Raw genomic sequence first — 22,341 nt, 5'->3', positions numbered from 1 at the left:
TCTCCGAACCCCAGAGACGTCAGGCATAGTATGCTGATAGAGGTATTTATCCCACTAACTCACCCGGCCAGCTGCATTATAATAGGTTATATATATGTGTTCTTCTTTCTCCAATAATTATTCATGTACTGTAATTTTTTTTTGCTGCCGCTTCGCAATCCTCTGTGATGACCTGTTCTATTATACATGGGATTATGTGCTCATGAAAAAGTATGTGGAATTAATATACGTGAAGGATACGCACTCCCGTATAAATATAAAGAGTGAGAGATTTAAAATAATAATGTGCTTGCAATAATAAACAATTTTAATGCATGTAATCCGAATATGTATTTTTGATGACCTGGGTTTTTCCCAGAGAGGTTCATCAATGAGATATAATTCTTAAAATGATGAATGATGTTTCGTCAAAATGTATTTTCAGCATGCTACTGGCATTCTTGCCTTCATAGCATTTTACCCTTCACGGAAAACTGTTCTTTATTCTTGACACGAATTCTCAAAGATGAAATCTTGCCACCCATGTAACTCAAGCTACAATAATATGTGGTGATGGGGTGATCCAGGGGTGCGTGTGCACTGCGGTCTGCCTGGCCATGGTCTGGCTGTGAAGTCTCCAGGGAACTGCCCCATCACCAAGGATTTCAGCCGCTGTTTTTGTGACATTGAATGCCAAAACAGAGCAAAACGACGGCCCTGCCTTTTAAGCCCCAGATTAACTAAACAAACCGCATTACCTCGCCTAATGTTAGCAGGTGGTCCCCTTTTTATTTTCATAAATAAACATCAGTTTATTGTTTATTTTAAATTCCCGAGCAGCGAATTTAATCCTTTTTCTGCTTATTCAATTACTTTAAAACATTTCTCTCACAGTGCTAAAAATCAATGAGTAATAGATGAAGAGTGGGAGAAATCTTCCGTTTCAGTGCCTCTCGTCACTGAGCCAGGCACAACTCTGCCAGGCACAGCTCTGCATTAAGCCCTGACTGCACGCCTCCTAATATATCATCAAGTGCAGCCCTTTCTACCTCAGCTCTCTCCAGAGAGATTTCACTGTCGAAATGGCCAAAACATTTTTACCCTTCACTTGTTGCTGGGTTTTTTTTTTCTTCTGGAAATGCACGTGCAAAATTAAGTGTGTGCACCATTTTTGTGACTTTGAAATGTTTTTATTTAATTACCAGTGCCTGTGCAAGAGGCTATTTAACTTAATGCACATATAAAATGGTGTTGACTTTGGTCAATAAATTTAATTTCTTCTTGTGTGCTCCTCAAGGGCCTGTATTTGAGCCTGGATAATATATATATTCTGATGGGTGACCACAGCAATATAGTGAGTCGCTCTAATCTGCAGCGCTATGTGGAAGGGGGTGGGGAGGCAGCAACATATATAATTGTACTGTACATCTATGCACCCATGCCTATGCTCCTTGCTTTCAACAACAAGCACTGGCCATCGTAGACAGGTGGAACAGCCCCTCTGACCCACATGGTAAAAAAAGGAGGCCCTCGTTCAGCAGTAGATGGGGAGAGAGGGCAGTGCACGTGCACCTCAAGCAAATATAGCTGCTTCATTCACATTATTGGCTAGAAATTAGCAGCTATTTCTATATATTATTATTCGTATTATCATTATGACAATGCAATGTGTTTGTTCTCACAAAGCCGACAAGCCACAGGGAATGCAGTGATTGATGATTATGGCAACAAAAATTACCGTGATGGGCCACGCTGGGACAAGAATGAATGTGGAAAGTGGCCAAAAAGTAAGGACCACTGGGGTGTCTGGATCATTATAAATTGTGGATATTGTCTGGTTTTACTGCATGTATTTTCACAGCTGTGCTGTTGTAGCCTTCTGGTCTGTCTCTAGGTTGATACCGCATGTTGCTGTTGGGCACGATGTCTAGCGTTTTACTCCACGTGCTGGCAGCTTCTTCGGTTCGTCTCCCGGCAAGAGGGCGAAGCGCGCTTGGTTTTGCCAAAGAAGCTCCCAGCTCGTGGGGTGAAGCGCCGAGTACATCGTGCCAAAGAATATATACACGGCCCAACCTGAAAATACATCGAAGAGCCATTCATATCCCTGGTTTTTGTCAACGCGAGTATACGCACGGATTGGTTTAACACACATGATTGCTCCCCCCCCCCCCCTCATCCCCTCCTCTGCTCCGTAGTGCTGCACGTGTATGGGCTCAACTGGCAGTTCCAGGCGATGCCCGTTCAGCCGGGCGTGCGGGACGCCGGTCGGCCTGGCCACGTAGGCGATGCCATGGGCACAGCTGGAAAAGGTGGGAGATGAATGCCACGGTTGCTCTGATCTGTGGCGATCCTTTCGGCTGACTTAACACGTGGAGATGATCGTAACCGAGCGTGCGAGCGACCGATATAAATTCTAACGATGCGTTCTACAAGCACTAGAAGGCTGACATTTGCCAATGATGTAGTTGAGGGGGCCCATGGTTAACACGCTTGACATGCAGTCGCGTGTTCGATTTGTCAGCAGTAGCAGTTAAGGCGATGAGCAAGTTTGTTTAAACTTCCTCGCCTCTTTATGGGTACACCACAGTTAGTCAATGGGCAGGTAGTATGTGGGGTGACGCGTAGGTACTACAACAACAACAACCGCCATTCGCAACTAAGTGACGGGGACGTCACCACGACGCTTGTGCCAGGCTATGTGCACGTTGAGGCCAGGTAGGTACTCCCACCTCTTTAAAGACATATGGCACGGAAGAGTAGGTCACAATAATATCAAGTGAATGCCCTACTTCCAGCAGTGCATGACCAAGTAAATTGCCAGCCTACACTTTTACCTTTTAAAATTGATTTTATCCGTATACTTCATATATATAATACATATATCTTTCTGAACTTGGGCCCGCAAAAATAATGGCTTCGAGGTTGATTTTCTTTGGTTCTTTCGGTAAAGTCACGTAGAATGAGAATAAAATATCGGAGCACTGTCGTCCCGACAGTTCTGTTCTTTCACCTGATGAAGGCTGTTTGTGTTGTGGCCGAAACGTCGTGAGAATTTTATTGTCTTATTTATTTTATTATTTTATTCTCATTCTACGTGACTTTACCGAAAGAACCAAAGAAGATGAATCCTTGCAGTCACGAAAGCTTTAAATCGAAATTCGAGGTTGATTGTTTTTACTCTTAAGGCTTATCAGGCTAATGTTCCAAATCGTTTCCAGCATCGTGCTAAGTACTTAAGCATATTATTTGCCAAAACTATGTTAGCATAACATTATGGGTCCGTAATAATATAGCTTTATTGATGAATAAATGTGCATGCTTTACAAAAGCTACATCAACAGAATGTTATTGCTCTGACTCGCAGTTACGTGTCCCAGCCTCGAACCCATCGCTCAGCCCTCCAACCCCAAATGTTGTCAAAAAATTGGTGGTGGGACTCATCGAGAGAGACAAAAAATCTGAGGAATTTTAATGAAGACGTGACATTTATCCTTGATGCTATAAAAGTACCAACACACCCACCCCCTAGTAGTTGCGCTGCACGGGTTGCTATCCCATCATCCCCATCATCGGTGAACCAGGTAATTCACTTCCCATGGAGTAGCAAAGCCGATTATCAGTTACTCTTATAAATATGTAAATGTAATTATCACGTTGACTGTAAAATGTTTTGTCCCATTTTGAAAAATGCTGAGAAGGATTACTTGATTTGCATGTAATTGAAAGTATTTTTGAGAAGAGAAAAAAACCCTTCATCGAGTTCATTGTAAAATAATGATCTTGCAGAGCGGGGGATTAAATCCAGCGATGGTTGAGACAGTTGCTTTCCCATTAGAGATCGCGTTGGATCACTCTCGGTGCGCGTGGTTAATGTCCAGTTCGGTGTCTGACTTCAGCCCAGTTTTCTGTGGCCGGAACAGTGGCGAGATGTTAACTCCCTCGCTTGGTATACAGGAGGTCACGCGTGAGACTGTGCGTGCCATTGCGTAAGAGCCGCATGTCTTTTCCACTGCACTTCCGCCCGATGCCCCATCAGTGATAAGCAACACTTAAAAATTTACTGGAACAGTACGGAAATACTATTTCAGGAATAAAATGTCGGCGCGCCGCAATCATTTTCACGCGACTTTTGCCTTCGTGATATTGGGGGTGGCATGTGTGGTGGTGTCCAACAAGACCTACATCTCTGCTTTATTGACCTGGTCAAGGCCTATGATACCATCAGTAGGCCTGGGCTCTGGGCTCTTCTTCGTGCTTTTGGAGTCCCTGACCCTCTGCTCACGATCATTAAGGACCTTCATGATGGTGAGCGGACCCGGGTAAAACTACATGGCCGGGAGTCAGAGCCATTCCCAATACACCTTGAGGTGCGACAGGGATGTCCTCTGGCTCCCACATTATTTAACATCTATTTTGACCACGTAGTTCGTGAAGCCTTCAATAGCTGTACCGGGGGAATCTCCATTTGGTACAGATATAATGGGAGGCTGATCGATGCCCGGGTGCGGTCAAGGGATGGCTCCCTATTGCTCAACCACGTTATCTATGCCGATGATTTGGTAATAGCTGCTCATTCAGAGGAGGAGTTGGAGATGCTGCTGCTGAGACTGGAGCGTGCCACTAAGAGATGGGGCCTTACCATCAGCCCCACCAAAACTAAGCACCTGCCTGGGTATTTTGTACCATCGGACACTCCACCCCCACAACTCCCAATCGGTGATGGGGTAGTTGTGGAGAGAGTGGAGAGTTTCACATACCTGGGCAGTGTGCTTATGACCGGCTCCAGTTTAACAGCAGAGGTTTCACTCCGAATCAGTCGAGCGGCAATATCTTTTCATCGGTTGCGTAACGCTGTGTGGAAGCTACCTAATTTGTCGCTCCGCACTAAGCTTCAGGTGTTCTCGGCCATGGTCATTCCCTCCCTTCTCTATGCTTGCGAAACGTGGACCCCCCCTAATGGAACATCTTCGCCAGTTATAAACATTTAGGCTAGCCTGCCTACGATCCATCTTGGGTTTAACCAGGCTGGATTGTGTGAGGAGCTCACAAATCCTTGAAAGATCTGGGCAAGTTCCCATCGGTGAGCTCCTCCGGCAGGCAAGGCTGCGTTGGCTGGGTCATGTAGCCCGCATGCCCAGCCACCGCATGCCGAAACAGCTCTTGTTCGGCCAGATCGAGGGGGCTAAACGGGTGCGGCACGGGCTAGAGAAGAGATGGAGTGATGTGGTACGGGAGGACGTGGAGCTGAGTGGACTTGCCGATGACTGGTACCAGCGGTGTCAAGATCGGCCTCTGTGAAGGAGGCTCGTGAAGGACGCTACTGGGCAGTTGGAGGCAGTCGCCCTCTAACAACAACGGAGGGTGGAGAAGCGACACTCACAACAACGAGCGGAGCGCCGGGTGGCTAAAGCACATCAGGTTGGCACAGTAGGGGGCACAGGTGGTGCATCAGCCAGTCATCTCAGTCATCTCCGTCAGTCGACCCGCGGCACCTGGGTCTGCCCCGTGACCTCCTGCCAGCGGGCGTTCGACACTTCACCTGGCCTCAAGGTGGACGTGGCCTGGCACAAGCGTCGTGGTGACGTCACCGCCACTTAGTGGCGAATGGCGGTTGTTGTTGGTGTCCAAGAGACGTGCTTGAGTAGCAGCGCTCAGGGTTGCCCCTATACCCACAATCCCTACTCCAAGCCGGCCCCTAGCAGTGTTCCGGAAAACATTGAGTGAGAAATGAAGTCCCCGTGATTGGTGTGGAAGAATCAGTTTTAACATTTGTAGGAATCCCCAATCCGCTTCGTATTTCTTCAGGCCCATCCGAGCCGTTCCTCATGATACATTGCTGTGTGTGAGGAAGGACTTGACGTAAGGTTTTCTGAAAAATAACAACCTGTTGTTATTTGTTTTTCCTCAAATGAACATTACCATATTTTCAGAATTCCCTGGTTATTAAAGGTAATGTGGGGGTGCCTCTTCTGGTCTGGTAGATGTGTGTGTCTGTGTGACCACACTCGTATTGCTTTATTGACACCAGGCACAAGTTGAGGGTGAGCCTTACTTTACAGGGCATCGTATAATCCAGAGAATATGGTAACTTTACCTATAGCCTGCTTTTATTCCTGCTTCATGTTAAATTGTTTTTTTTAATCTCTGTCTGTAATTATATGTTCGGTCAACCCAGTGCCTACTTCACATTTAACTGTGATGAGAGCCGTTTATTTCTCTATTCGAATTTCCCACGCTGTAGTTTCCCAATGCAACCATCGTTCACAATGGTATGCTAATTAAACTTAAGACAAATGTTTCAAGAACAAAACAAAAAATCGTACATTATTTAATGGACATCTGTCCAGATTATTTTTAATTCCGTGACAATAACAATAATGCATATTTAATTTCCATACTTAAGACATGAGGCTGAATACAGAAATGCGTTGTTAGGATGAGAAAATGGACAGATGCACGCTTGGGATGACATTGAGAGAGGGAAATAAGAACACACGGATTAGAGAACATACGTAGGTTAATGACATCATTATAACTGTTTATAACAGTAAGCAGGCTTGGGTTAGGACCCGTCTCGGCTGGAAAGGATGGCGGCTGATGGTCAAGTAGCTATGGACTGGAATTCATCTGAGAGTAAGTCCACTGAGGACAATAAGCGATGAAATCAGCTCGTGCGTGAATGCTCCCTGGATTATTGCATCGCGGGAGCATGAGAGATGATGACAGCTTTGGGGGGGGGGGGGGGGGGGGAGGCCTTCATCCAGCAGTGGATTGATCACGGCGGTTGATGATAGAGATGAAAATGTTTTGGATGTGAAATGGGAAGCCACCTTGCCTGGGGGCGGAGGAGACACTGCGGGTGAGGTCTCGGGTATCTGGCTCCTTCGCCCTAAGCCGGGAGCCGCCTGCTTACCAACGCGTCTGGCAAGTCCAAACGATGCTAAATGTGTAACAAATGGACACCAAATGTCATTCCATCTGTTGGGCAAAATGTCAGCTTATTCTTCACTTTGTTTCGGCAAACGATTTGTTGACAGACCTAAGACGCTCGGGTACCCTTCTTTTAAAAAGAGATCGCCGTAGTCATTGAAGCTTTCTAAAACGTTTATCAGTGTGTGCCCTTATTAAATGGCTTTGTTTTGTAACTTGTGCGTGCATATTTGTACGTGTGGCAATGAATAAACAACATAAGCTTATTCTGAACGCACAAACAAAATGCCGATTAAGTCTTTTCAATTCGTTTGACTTTCGTACGATGAACCATTTGTTCCTAAAAATTAAAACGGACAACCAGCCTACTTTGGTGGGAAATTATGAAGCCATTAATAGTTGGAAGCACATGTGGCAAATAAGCTGCGTGTCCCCTCTCCAAAGCTCCGTGTTCACCTCGACCCCTCATTCATCACTCAATGTCAGCGTGCTGCAGTTTGGTTTTCGGCGAAATCTGCCTTTTTTTTTGTTGAGCCACCGAGGCAGCCTCTTGCGCAGCCAGATTATTGCTAGGCTCATCTTGCTGGTAGCTGAGATGTTTATGACCGTTCGACAAGGCTTGATTTGTTGACGTGACGCGCGGGATTGGTTTAGTGAATGTCAGCCCTTTGTCAGCGAGAGAGAGAGAGTGAGATTGACCACCCATGCAGAAACATAACTTGTGTTTGGCAAAATAAATAAATAAGTGTGAATTGACTCGCCTTGACTAACTGTGTTAATTGTCAACGGTTCACTCGCTGTAAATCCTCCACGGTGTCAAACGGCGTGAGCCCTTCGCGTTGCCGTTACAATGACATTTGACAGTGACAAGATGCACGCCGTGGGTCTCGGTAGCCGATGCTCGCAACATTCACCACGATGAGGCAAGTGTATGAATTTTAACGTGCGCTAAGGAACGTGGGCGACTCCCCTCTCCTCCCTCCACGCCCCCGTACACATCACCTGGTCAAGCTGTTTGTTCAACAGGATCTGTCATCGCCTGATGATAGACCCCCCCCCCTCCGCTCCTTCAGCCTTCAGCCCCACCACCCCCTTAGCAGCCAATCACAGGTCATCTTGTAAACAAAACTCTATGTGTACGAGAAGCACAGTTGTCCGGTGTCTCTGAACGTAAGGTTACGTGACACAGTTGTGCTCAAATGAGATAGGCCCGACATCCTGGTTGGGCTGAGCTTTTTTTTTTTGTTGAGCTCGTGGTTTAATCTGGGCATTTTGGCTTTGGAAGCGTTGTGGCAAATGGCAAACGTGCGTCTTATCACGGGCATTAAAGTTACAACGGCGGTGGATGTGGTGCTTTACACACACACTCGCACGAATCTTTGTTGTCGCGTCAGCTTTTTTTTAAGTTGGAAGAAAAGCTTAAGCAGATCAAAATATTGCTGAGGATGAAATAAAAGCAGGTGACTATTTGCAATGATAAGCCTAGGGCCCGGGCTTTGGTCAGGGGAGTTTAAGTAGCAAGGCATATTTGTTTCTGAGATTGTGATGTATTTGTAATGTTTGGCAATCTGGAAGGAAAACAAGAAGCAATCAAATTATTATCCAACTATCGTTTGAAAAATATTTGAAATGGCATTTGTTTGCGCTAGTTGGCCATCAATAAACCTCTAAGGTATCGGCTGAATGTTGACCTTTGTGGAGCTATGGCCTTGTATTAGAAGTGCATACAGTGAGGGGAAAAAGTTTTTGATCCCCTGCTGATTTTGTACGTTTGCCCACTGACAAAGAAATGATCAGTCTATAATTTTAATGGTAGGTTAATTTGAACAGCGAGAGACAGAATAACAACAACAAAATCCAGAAAACACAGCATGTCAAAAATGTTATAAATTGAGTTGCATTTTAATGAGGGAAATAAGTATTTGACCCCTCTGCAAAACATGACTTAGTACTTGGTGGCAAAACCCTTGTTGGCAATCACAGAGGTCAGACGTTTCTTGTAGTTGGCCACCAGGTTTGCACACATCTCAGGAGGGATTTTGTCCCACTCCTCTTTGCAGATCTTCTCCAACTCATTAAGGTTGTGAGGCTGACGTTTGGCAACTCGAACCTTCAGCTCCCTCCACAGATTTTCTATGGGATTAAGGTCTAGAGACTGGCTAGGCCACTCCAGGACCTTAATGTGCTTCTTCTTGAGCCACTCCTTTGTTGCCTTGGCCGTGTGTTATGGGTCATTGTCATGCTGGAATACCCATCCACGACCCATTTTCAATGCCCTGGCTGAGGGAAGGAGGTTCTCACCCAAGATTTGACGGTACATGGTCCCGTCCATCGTCCCTTTGATGCGGTGAAGTTGTCCTGTCCCCTTAGCAGAAAAACACCCCCAAAGCATAATGTTTCCACCTCCGTGTTTGATGGTGGGGATGGTGTTCTTGGGGTCATAGGCAGCATTCCTCCTCCAAACACGGCGAGTTGAGTTGATGCCAAAGAGCTCCATTTTGGTCTCATCTGACCACAACACTTTCACCCAGTTGCCCTCTGAATCATTCAGATGTTAATTGGCAAACTTCAGACGGACATCTATATGTGCTTTCTTGAGCAAGGGGACCTTGCGGGCGCTGCAGGATTTCAGTCCTTCAAGGCGTAGTGTGTTACCAATTGTTTTCTTGGTGACTATGGTCCCAGCTGCCTTGAGATCATTGACAAGATTCTCCCGTGTAGTTCTGGGCTGATTCCTCATCGTTCTCATGATGATTGCAACTCTACGAGGTGAAATCTTGCATGGAGCCCCAGGCCGAGCGAGATTGACAGTTCTTTTGTGTTTCTTCCATTTGCGAATAATCGCACCAACTGTTGTCACCTTCTCACCAAGCTGCTTGGCAATGGTCTTGTAGCCCATTCCAGCCTTGTGTAGGTCTACAATCTTGTCCCTGACATCCTTGGAGAGCTCTTTGGTCTTGGCCATGGTGGAGCATTTGGAATCTGATTGATTGGTTGCTTCTGTGGACAGGTGTCTTTTATACAGGTAACAAGCTGAGATTAGCTGAGATTATGAGCACTTCCTTTAAGAGTGTGCTCCTAATCTCAGCTCATTACCTGTATAAAAGACACCTGGGAGCCAGAAATCTTTCTGATTGAGAGGGGGTCAAATACTTATTTCCCTCATTAAAATGCAAATCAATGTATAACATTTTTGACATTCCTTTTTCTGGATTTGTTTGTTGTTATCATGTCTCTCACTGTTCAAATAAACCTACCATTAAAATTATAGACTGATCAATTCTTTGTCAGTGGGCAAACGTACAAAATCAGCAGGGGATCAAATATTTTATTCCCTCACTGTAGTTCTTGTAAAAGCACAATCAGGAGGTTTGACTGATTTTCTTTGCATTTGCAGATTTTCTCAATGCTTTTTTTCTCAATGATTTTCTGAATGTTTTTTTTTTACAACCGCTGTGAAAAGAAGAAGAAAAAACCGGCTCGCTCGTATCACTCGCAAAACATTGTTAAAACATTTTTTGGGTTAGATTGCTTAACTAGAAATCTGTCGTTAACCCACCATCACCCGACACAGATAATTCGTAACTATTAATTCAGCACATTGGTGTGGTGGTGAGTAAACCCACAACATTTACAAACGAATAGGACGTTTCACTGATAATTACAACCAGCTTCATCAGGCGATTTGCCAGAATTGCGACGAAATATTCCCTGCTTCCGGTCTTAAACAGAGCAATATTTACACGATTTAACTAAAAAACCTTTTACTGGGAATAAAATTGGTCGCGAAAGCCTACGCGTTGAATTAACTTGTCCTCGTTCTGGCCCTTGTTGTTTTCCAGGCAATGCCTCGTGGGATTCCCGCAGCATCGATTCGGGCGAAGTGGAGGTGGGCCGGCGGGCAGTGCAGGATGTCCCCGCGGGTGTTTTCTGGAGGTCCCAGATCTACTTGGACCAGGCTCAGTACCTTAAGTTCAACATCTCCCTGGACCGCGACGCCGTGCTGGGCGTATATGGTCGCAAGGGGCTGCCGCCCACACACACGCAGGTACCGCCGCCATACGCGTGACTCCATGGACAATTACTACTTTCTAAACTATTAAACTATATAAGCTGTTCTTTTTTTTTTAGCTGTTAGGCACACTGAGCTGTACAGTTTTTATTTCTTTCAGAAGCAACCTGGCCACAGATGATAGCTCAACAAAGTGGCCTATCACGTATAAATTTATGGCAGACAAATACTCTTAAGAGCACGTTGATTCTAAGTTTAGAGGGAAAACCCAGAAGACTTGGATAAAAAATCCACGCCACCACGGGGAGAACATACAAACTCCAATTATACAGCAAGTGTCAGGGTCAGGATCGAACCCACGACCCCCTGCATACCAGGCGAGGGAGTAAACATCTTCCTTTGTCCATTTAGCCAATCCTGCAGCAAATTCCACATTGCCCATTTTCCAAATTCCAGCATTCATCGAGATTTATATTTTGTCCGAAAGAAGATTGGGGAACGGGAAATTGGAAAAGAATTTCCAGAAATTATACTTCCTCAATTTCCCCAGTAATTTACTTTCAGCGTTTATCTATTCAAATGAACATATTACGGTTTTCCGTTTATGTTTTTTTTCGCACGCCGCCGCCTGCCAAAAACGTGGTTTATTTAAGGACGCATTTCGCGTGGGGCTGTTTGAATGGTACAATTTTGGTTATCTCCGCATATCTCAAATATTTACGTAGCGTTTTAAAATGTTACGCCGCATACATTTTCCTGTTAAAGAGTATATTTCTATGATGTGCCAATAGTAAATTTTGGTCCTAAAATTACAGCAATTTATGGTTACTCACACATGGGCCAATGAGCACAATACATATATGATTGTTTCATTCAAGTAATTTTTCACGTGGAAATTCATTATCAATGTTAACTGTCATTCTTCCAGTGCTTGCCTACGAATGTCATACATGGATTTGAACAGTGCATGTGCAAGTTTATTTTAGGCTTTTTGCGGGTTGTGCTGTACAACGTGCGTTTCCGGATCGTTCTGTGTATTGTTCAGCACGGTGCCCAACGTTTCGCCCCGTGCGCTGGAAACATCCTGAAGTTCCACACCACTGTCCTTTCTGCACCTTCCCACCATGCATGCCGGTTCCCTCTCTCCTCTCATTGCCGGCCGTGACACCTTCGCACCTTGCTTGATCTGCTCCGCAGTACGACTTCATAGAGCTGCTGGCGGGCAGCCGGCTCGTGGGGCGCGACCGGAGGAGCCCCGGGCAGGCCGTGCGGCGGAGACGTAACGTGGGAGGCGTGCTGCTGCTGCAGAGAGCCGGCTTTATTCAGTTCATGGACCCGGGCATCTGGCACGTGGCCTTCTACAACGACGGCCTGGAGCCCGAGAGGGTCACCTTCGTCACCAGCATCGCCGGTAGCGGCGTGTGACGCACATTGCCGTGGCATGCCGGAGATGAGCCGTTCCTTTTTGATAGTCAACCGTGGGTGTAATGGGGACTGGGTAGCTCAGTGGGACCCCCGTTAAGTGTGAGTTTGATTCCCCTGCCACGAATAACATCGGCAGTGAGCAATATCTGAACGGATCCTGGACCGCACCCACCGCTGTTTACCAACCCGTAGAGACCAGTGTGGTGAAGTATGGTCAAACAACCTCCATGGCTGACGCGGAATGAGCAAGCGTTCTTCCTGCAGTCCATCAACAAAGTACTGTATATATTTCATAATTATTTAATTGTAAGAGTGAAAAGTCACTGTTCAATGAATTATACTCATTCATGGTCATTACATGAAACAGATTTGAATCGAAGGACATCCATTCTCATGTACTAAGCTCACGTATTTGTTGCAAGCTTTCGAGAAGACGTGATTCAATGGCTGTATGCATCCTTATTACAACTCTTCTAATTATTGGCCATGCTTGGGATACCTGTTTCTCATGCCTCTGTCCCAAGTGAGCACTGTTATAAATGCATACAATAATGGGAGGTAAATAATTACGTTTTAATGTGCCAGGTTTATAACAAATCGGTCTGCAAAACGCACTAATTATGTTATACACTGTGAAAACATGTAATGTACATTAGCCACCTGCCTGTGCATTATCCTATTCACCCTAACATAGAAATCTTTCGTTTCAATTTAATGGAGAGCATCAGAGGGGACCCTGTTAGTCTACCTCCATGTCATTTGTGTACCTTTTTTTTTTAAAGAATGTTTTACAAGTTCATTTAATAATGATGGGTGTAGCGGTGGCACAGCGGTGGTTCATGCATTGCGCCCATGAACTCAGTGACCTGAGTTGCATTCCCGGATATGGCTGACAATCACCGGTGAGTGATATATGGATTGGTTGTGAGCCTCCTGCTGTCACCAACCCTGCACTTACTATCATGGTCAAGTATGGTCAAATACCCCATGACTAACACAGCATGGGAAGGCCTTCTTCCATTAATGGATTGACAAAGAGCTGCAAATATTAGAATTATTCTTATCATAATACTAATTATCGGCATATTGCCATGGTGTAATGGTTAGCACACTACACTTGCATTCCACAGATCGTTGGTTCAAGCTCCCTGTGCTGCATTTGAAACAATGAGCATCCTTAAATACCCCCTCCCCCTGCCTCTGTCCACCAAGAAGTGTACACCACAGTCGATTGGTAGGTCGTGTGCGGTGAGATAAAAACGTACGTCATCCCACCTCTTCAAAGATGTTTGTTCACAGTAGGCCAATTATTCTTCTGCCAGGAGTGGCATGAGCAAGCAATTTACAGCGCTGCGCCTTTACCTGTGCCAGCAGAACAAAAATTGGCAGCAGTTACGGCATTATCATGACTTCGGAGATGGATTATTCGGATGCCTGGGATGAGTTTCACAAATGCCACCCGGTTACCACTGCACTTGTGTTTGCATTGACCCCTCTTCCGGGCAACTGTGCGGTGAAAAACATGGCAACGAGGCACTTGATGCAAATGCGCACGCTGCAAAGAAAAATAGATATGTTATCACGACGCAGCCTCTCCTTTCATCCCGTCTTTTAATTAGGACACATCAGCATCGTCGCGGCGCCCAGCACACCTTCGCTCGAGGAAATCATCGCTGCCGCTGTTGTTTGGTTTCTTACGACGGCCTCGGCAGTCGCCCCTAATTTGTGTAATTTAATTGAATAAACAAAGCGGTTTAGCGCAAATATATCGTTGGTTGCAAATATTTGCATATCATCAACCATTATTATCGCCAAAAGGACACATTAGCATTCTCGGCATAACAAAAACTGTGCTTTACCATGCTGCGCTTTAATATATTATCTATTTGAAAATGCTGGAAATTGTTACTGGATTAACTCCCTTGAGGGCAGTTAGGCTTCTGGAGACTATTGTACGATTAGACAATACTATTTCCAAACAACACTAAATTAATCAACATTTCTAACACTGGTTACAATTTTTATTGCTTTCATTTTAACCTAGTAAAGAACAATGCATATATATAATTGAGCAATTTGTACTATATTGCTTTACACTTTCATGCTGCACAGAGGTTTAAGGCTAAAGTTGATTGCAGGAAAATCATTTTAAATTGGGGTTTAATGAATCATCATTTTTACTTTGTTGCAGAAGACTATGAAAATATATTAACGACCAGAACCCTTCAAACGAGTATATTGCATTGTCTTAGCCTGCTATGCAGGGCAGTCTCAATGCTGTGAAATTGATATTTGTTCAAGTGCCATGGAAGTCTCATTTCACAAGAAGGACTTTCATCCTAAAGAAACATATACTTAATTTACATGTCCGATGTCAACCCACGACTGGAACTGTAGGCCTCCCCCAAAAGCCATTTCAGTTCATAGGCGTTGTTGATCACGTTTAACCACGCTGGTCAGTGCAGGTTGCAAAAGGAAAGGCGGCAACCAGGGCGATTTGATACATCACTCGCCACCCGGGTTCATAACGCAGGGCGCACATCTCTGCACGACAAAAAACCACTGATTGATAATCGTTTTCATTTAAGTGAGGTCACTGTGTGGGTATAATGTAAATGTTTAACTATAACCCTCCACCACCCGACAGAGCCAGTCATATCAAGTTGTCACGTGGGCAAATTTGTCAATTGAGTTGGTTTGTCAGCAAAGCAGAATGCAAATATTTTGGACAAATTTTCACGGTATTTTGCTGCGGATTTTCATCCGGCATCATCGGTTGTTAAGAAAAGCTCGGCTCTCGTGTGAGAAAGAGCTTCCTGATCACGGTCCCTATGCCTCCACGATGAAAACCAAACGAGACAAATCATGGTTCACAATATTGGTCATGATATCTTACGCGTAAAATTCACTACCGCCGACACCACCACCACCACTGTTTCGTTAAAGAAAACTACCACAGTAAAATTCAGGGAGCACCATTTACCCGCACGTAGCAAACAATAATGCACGTATTGGACGGCTCTCGACTTTGTTTTGCGCAGACCTGGGCACGACAAACATGCTAAGCGTGAGCCGCCTCTGCACAACCCTACAGCGTAACCTTTTTTATTCAACGGGAGGGGGGTGGAGGCGCACGAAAAGTCAGGAGGGACATGACACAGTCAATGTTAAACGAACTTCAAAGAGAGACGTTAAAGGGCTTTAACAGAATGAGTAACGGTAACCAATCTGCGTGCGTCTTTTGTGCGTTGTGCCCTGCTGTCATCAATCACCCGCTGGACTCTGAGAATTTAGAATGTGGGGGGATGGGGGGGGAGGTGCAGGCTAACCGTTCAGCAGAGGGGGACTCTGCCCCCACCCCCCCCCCCTGGCCCACCTCCGCCCCCTGCTACTGGGATAACAGCTGACCCATCATTCTGACCACGTGCCATCATAAGAGTAAAGGCAGCTGTCGGTAGTGACGAGTGTGTTTGCTGCCCACGTGCGAATGTGTGTCCACAGCGGCCGTGGACGAGTGCCCCAGCAACTGCAATGGCAACGGGGAGTGTGTGGCTGGGATCTGTCGTTGCTTCCCGGGCTTCTTAGGGCCGGACTGCTCGCGAGGTAACAGGGGGGCTCAACCGAACATTTGCACGTAACAACAACAACAACGATTCACACAACAACACCTGAGCATTCACACGCAACAGCAACAACGATTCACACAAGCACAACAACCGAACATCCACACGCAACAACAACAACAATGCAAATGCCAGAGGTCAGAGGAAGGGGCTGAGCTGGTGACGATGAGACCCTGGGTGTGTGTCTAGCTTTCAGCCGCCCATGATTAAACCGGATTTTCGTGTGGTGGCTCTGCACGCCTGTAATCCAGCGCTGTGGGGGCGAGGATTAGTGGATCGCACGAACGTTGTGAAATGCCTTTCCCATGGGCATCGAGGAGCTGTATGGAATATAATGTTGCCCCCTCCCATGCGTAGGGTTACATCGAGGGCTCCGGTTTTCTCCAAAATGTATAAACACTCACTAATTGGCTGAAAACATCTTAATATATAGAGAACTGCAGAGCAATTGTTGGCAGCAGCTCACTTGCCAAACAGCCTTCCAGCTTGTCTGTGGTGCCCCGGCGATTATTAGATGCAAATTGATTCAACGACGCTCTATAAAACTAATGGTAAGGTTTGTTTTATTGATGGTAATTGGCCTGGTCACCAGCGACAGTAGTCATCGAAGCAAACTCGGAAGTAGCTCTCTGTTGTCCGCTTCTGTGGACCAGTTTCTCACACGAAGGGTTGCACTGCTCTTCAAGAGATCCGAATGACACTTATTCTCGTGATGTGATGCCGATAGGACAATCAGGATGAGAGTTGGGGAAAATGAAAACCGATACAGAGCAATAAACAAACAGCCCTTCCATTCGTTTCTGCACTTAAAAGTAAAATATGTCTCAGTCTATCATCCCTCGGGCTTTCACTGCAATGTAGTTTACATAGTTTAGAATATAAATTACAGATTTCTTTAAAATCATGACTGAGTAATACATGACAATGATTGTCTGTTTTGCCTCATAGATTTTTTTAAAGAAAGTGCATTCATTTTATATTTTTCAACTACATATTTCAATGGTAGTTGAATGTGTACATATACAAACATGAAGACAAAAGAATCCCCCATGTGGCCTTTAACAGACTTTTGGGGCTGTTAGCAAGCACCGATGAAGACTGGCACGGCACACGAAGGGGTGGGCGGCTAACACCACGGCCGACCGACTTTGTATCCCCAATGCAGATGTGTTGAGACACGGCACCAGGTACTTCTTTAAGGCAGAATCGACCTAGGGGAGACTGAGGACAGGTTCAGACATTTGCTACTTATTTGTTTGTGAGCAGTAATCGAACTCGGGTCTTCAAGTTCACAGCGAAGTGCCCACGAGCCAATGCGATGTGTATGTATTCGTCACGTGCTACGAAATGCTGTGTGTGTTGTTTAAGGTGAATTGCGGCTTGTCCGCTGCGCGTGTAAATATTTGCGCACAAAGACAAAGAGCCTCCGCGTAGCCTCAAACAGACTTTTGGGGGAAGTGCTGTCAGCGAGCAGCACCTATGAAGGCCGGGCACAGCAACAATGCGAGGGGGTGGAGGGGGGGGGGTGTGACCTGGCACTGCGCGCCAACACAATTTTATTGGTGCTGCGAGTGACCAATAAATGTGAAATGTGAATTTCGCACGTGCGTTTCATGGGGAGAGATTTAAACAAAGGTTGACCGCGGAGATGGACACACAAGTCATTGTGCCCCTGCCCCTGAGGACCCCTTCATCACCGCTTCGCGGCGTCCGGGGAAGATAACTAGCCTAATTGATGGACATTTTTTAAATTTACAGGAATTTTATGCATAAATAAAAATGCAAAAACGCGGTAATTATGCGTTGTTTATTTGTCCCTCGAGTGCCGTGTTCGTTGGCTGTGGAGATGAGTTACGACTCGTAGTGCGTCGTGCTGCCAACTTTTGGTTTATATATAAGCCAGACGATAACACCTCGGCCAAGTCTCTTCCTGCTTCTTCTTCTTCCACCTAAAAAAAATCCAAGCACATGCAGAGCTGCATGCTGCTGTCAATGGCAACACATCATCTTTTTATTCTTTATGTACCCGGATCTGCTTTTTTATCTGTGTCCAGATAATACAAACGTATTTGTAGTATGTAATAAGTGCACATTTAAAATATGTTTAATTAAACTCGGATAGATGTATGCAATGTCACGTGATAACAACAAATGTTTTTGTTGGATTGATCCAGAAAGGTGGATGTCACGTGAAGTGATGTCACTTCCCTGTCATGATTTCTGTACTTTTTACCACCAAAATTGGCATCGTGCGCATGACATCGCTTTCACGGAACACGACCTGACTTGTTGAAATCCTGGTCAGAGGTCGAACCACCCATTCTGTCCCTCTGGGGACAGAGAAATGTGGAGTTGTCACCAATGACTTGAACTTGTAATTAGGAAATGAACACTCCCCAATGCTCACTTGAGAAGAAAACCACTTTGATGTGTTTTTTACTTTACGATTAGTAGATGTCATATGCAACATTGCTACGCCCATATCACCCAAATGCATCGGATCTCGAAAGCCAAGCAGGTTTGAGGAATGAGCCTCGTTACTACATGTATGTCTGGGAATACCAGGTGGTTTGGACTTTGGCAAGTACAGCAAGTGGTCTCATGAACCAATCTGTTTCAGAACGTTACATTTCAGCCCTGTGTATGAGTAAAGGTGCAGCCCTGCAATTTCTCACTCAGGCCAATGTTAACAGAAGGGCTTACACCAGAATAAGATTGAGAGAGAGAGTCTCCAGAAGGCTTTTTGTTCCGTTCTTCCTCGCTGGACAAACGTCTTGGAATAGGTGGGATTAGTCATACTTTACGCCACCACGCAACCTGTTTATCGACTAACTGTGGTGCACCCAAGATACTATTAGGTGGACAGAGGCAACGAGATTAAAGAAACTAGCCCAATTGTTTTAACTGCAGCATCGAGAGATTGAACCGGAGACCTCTGGACTGTGCTAACCAGTGTGCTCTGGCAGCATCCCTAACGCGTTTTGTTTTCTAAAGGCTGTCAAGTTTCTCCCACTAGGCAAACACCCATTAATGGAATTGGTTAGGACATTACAATAAGGATCCCAACTGAAAATTTCTCGAGACTCCCCGTTAATCATTGCCGGGTAAACAAAGAGGGGGCGTTGGTGGTGGGAGACATCAGTCTGACGATCTCTGTCACAGGTGGCACAACGTTCACGAGCACCTGTCCCGCGTGTCTGTCCGCGTGTAGCCTCGTGCCTGGTGCTGTGCAGCGGGAACGGCCTCTACCTGCGCGGCCGCTGCCTCTGCCACAGCGGCTGGAAGGGCTCCGAGTGCGACGTGCCGTCCGAGCAGTGCCTCGACCCGGCATGCAGTGGGCACGGCTCGTGCGTCATGGGCAGCTGCGTCTGCCACCCGGGCTACAAGGGGGAGAGCTGCGAGGAAGGTGGGCGGTAGGGGGCGCGGGGGGTTGTGCGGGGGGGGGGGGGGGGGCGGCTTCGTTTGCTTTGTGGTGCATCTCGGGCAGAGCATGTGCCGCGTGCCCCCCACACATACGAAGTGGCAATGAAGCCGTAGTGTTCACGGCGGTGCTTTCAGTGTTTGCGCTGCAGGATTGTGAAGAGAAATTTAATGTGCTTTGGCTTGGCCTGTAACGATCATACCCCCCCCCCCCCCCCCCTTTGCGATTTCATGAATGGCCACGATTCTTGGTCACGATGCAATTAATCTATTCTGTTTTAAAAACATCGTGGTGCATTGTAGCATCGCGAGTAGCTGCAGGGTTCACGTGCAGCACACAGTATGATCCCATTTATGGATACCCCATTTACATAATGGGCAGAAATGACAGGTAAAACAACATTTTATTTCAAAGCCTCTACACGTCTCCAACCAATGTCAATGCCCTTATTGAATCGTTCAATGCTCTCCCCTGCGAGATACGGAGCCGTGCGCTTTCAGCAGCATTCAATCTGCTGCTGGGAAGAAAGTGGGAGGGGGATCATTAGTATTTACTTGCGGTATCTAGAAATGGATCACCTAAAGTCATTGATTCTCACGCAGCACCGTTTGATGCACTTATCGCTCGCATGAGAATCGAATTTAATCGACAAATTTTTGCATCGTTACCCCCCCCCTCTTAATTTGCGCCCATTTTATTTTTGAGCGGGGGGGGGTGGGGGGGCACCACAGCCAAAGCCACAGTATTCGCCAACCTTCATTAGCATCGACATATGCGCCGAGTTATTATTGCAGATTAACGACCGCAGCGATGCCAGAAAATTAATTGAAAATCATCTTCCAAGTTGGGTTTTGCTCCGATGCACTCTGCGAGTGTCGCTTTTTTGCACATCCCAACGTAAGCCGGCATGGCGCAGCGCAGCAACACATCATCATGGCGGCAGCAGCAGCGGCAGCCATCGGGCACCTTCGCGAGATAACCTAGCACACCCCGCGAAACATATCAGCGTCGCGATTGAACCAAGCGCTTGAGGGCATCGGCTTAGGTGAGCAGCTTTGTCGGTCAGGTGGGGGGAGCGTGGTGGGAACATCGTGGGAACGTGGTGTGGAGCGTAGGGGGAGCGTGGTGGGAGCGTGGGGGGAGCGTGGGGGGAGCGTGGGGGGAGCGTGGGGGGAGCGTGGAGGGAGCGTGGGGGGAGCGTGGGGGGAGCGTGGAGGGAGCGTGGAGGGAGCGGGGGATAGGTCAAGAGGGCCCCACAGCTGGACGGCTGCTTTGAGCCTTCCCCCATCTCGGATGACCTTGAGAGACTCCTTGAAGCGCACTCCATCAGGGGCTGTCACCCGCGAGACGGCGTGACCTCCGCTCGTCCTGCCTTTACACGCCAGCCATCCTTCCCCATTTACACGGCGGCCCCAGCATCAATTCTTATCTTTGATAATGGCACTGCCAGTCTCGTTAATAGGTGCACAACGGTGGCAAAAAATTGCAAGACCGCGTTGGCAGCGGTGCACAAGCACAAATAATAATAAACAAAAACGCAATGCATCATCCAGTAACATTGCCCAAAAAAAATATTTATTATAATATGCAGCGTTTTTGCGCAATATCCAGCCAGTTAGTTAAGTGATAGAGCGAGCTGCTCACAATTGTAAAGTTGCGAGTTAAAATCCTGGTTGTGGGTTAACTTAGCACATTATCGTTATGGGGTTTGATTAGACAGGTACTCATTTGTTGGGAATTCAATATTGGTTGTCCAGTGGATAGACTTGACCCCATCATGTAAACGTGGAATTTACATCACTGTCTTAGGAATGCAGTAAAACTGCACCGCCTAAAATTTCATTTAAGCAAAGAAATCTCTTTGACTTTTGACTTGGCTCAATGGTTATTCTTCAAATAGGGGAGATCTCTCTCTCTCCCTCTCTTATTTGTGCTTGTTACTTGCTACGAGACAACGGGAAGTTCTGTCGTAGCAGCTCATGGGTGGGGATGTTGGGTTTTTGGCGTTAGAACACGCTGGCACTTGCTCGTGCTTATTGTCGCTGGGCTGGCCGCCTGCACCCTGCTCCCTCTCCTCCTCCCTCCCCCATTGCAGTGGACTGCATGGAGCCGCAGTGCTCTGGCAATGGCGTGTGCGTGCAAGGCGTCTGCATCTGCACGCCAGGCTGGGGAGGCAGCAACTGCGAGTCTCCGCGCCTCAAGTGTCCCGACCAGTGCTCGGGGCACGGCAGCTACCTGGTGGAGTCCAATTCATGCAGCTGTGACCCCAACTGGACTGGCTCCGACTGCTCTGTCGGTAAGCACACGGCGAAGGTCGTGCCGTGGATAACACTGATGGTTAAAAAATATATATATTTAGTCAAGGCAGTGCTGTGGACACAATGGTGATTTTCAAAAAGTACTTTATTTATACGGTGGTCACTGATATGCTCCAAATATAGATATTGGAAGACAATTCCAGTACCCATGCCTTATTTTGTTTTGCATATCCATTAATTTGATATACACTTGTAGGCGTAGGGACCTCCCTTCCTTCCCTCACTCCCCACCGGGGTGTGGGGAGGGGGCCGGAGACTGAACCCCCAACTCATGTGACCTCACGGACACTGCAAGGTCGTGTATTGTTGCAGAGAAAGTATTTTCCTCTGCAGTTTAATTGCAGTTGCGTTCATAGGTGTCATGTAATGAGATGAAGAAATGTCTATTTTTTGAAGTCTCAAAGAGAAGTGCATAATTCCATTTTTGACAATGGTCTGTGGAAGAATATGTCACATAATTATTTCTGAGATGTGTTTTGTTGCACGACAGCAAAACCAGCGTTTTTTTACATCTTTGAGCTGGAATTTTGATCAATATTAAAGCAAAATCAAATTTAAAATGGTCATTCTTTTGGAGCTATTCGTAAACAGACAAGCGAAGACTTTTTTGGCGTCTTAATTATAGAAGCATCT

General features: G+C 46.3%; 1 protein-coding gene across 18 annotated transcripts in view; it reads left to right on the top strand.

Moving 5' to 3' along the window:
* Positions 1-22,341, top strand: part of LOC116952152 (teneurin-4-like) — a 430,454-nt gene that overhangs the window by 317,977 nt on the left and 90,136 nt on the right. For all 18 annotated transcript variants that reach the window (XM_032971246.2, XM_032971251.2, XM_032971247.2 and 15 more), the window contains 6 exons: positions 2,175-2,288; positions 10,752-10,957; positions 12,119-12,332; positions 15,848-15,949; positions 19,181-19,375; positions 21,486-21,686. In XM_032971246.2, coding sequence (XP_032827137.2) covers positions 2,175-2,288; positions 10,752-10,957; positions 12,119-12,332; positions 15,848-15,949; positions 19,181-19,375; positions 21,486-21,686 — 1,032 coding nt within the window. The remainder of the gene's footprint in view (positions 1-2,174; positions 2,289-10,751; positions 10,958-12,118; positions 12,333-15,847; positions 15,950-19,180; positions 19,376-21,485; positions 21,687-22,341) is intronic.

Source organism: Petromyzon marinus, chromosome 45 (assembly GCF_048934315.1).
Source record: "Petromyzon marinus isolate PM22_M1 ecotype Great Lakes invasive population chromosome 45, UKy_Petmar_22M1.pri1.0, whole genome shotgun sequence".
Taxonomy (NCBI): Eukaryota; Metazoa; Chordata; class Hyperoartia; order Petromyzontiformes; family Petromyzontidae; genus Petromyzon; species Petromyzon marinus.
This window is presented reverse-complemented; position numbering and strand designations above follow the sequence as displayed.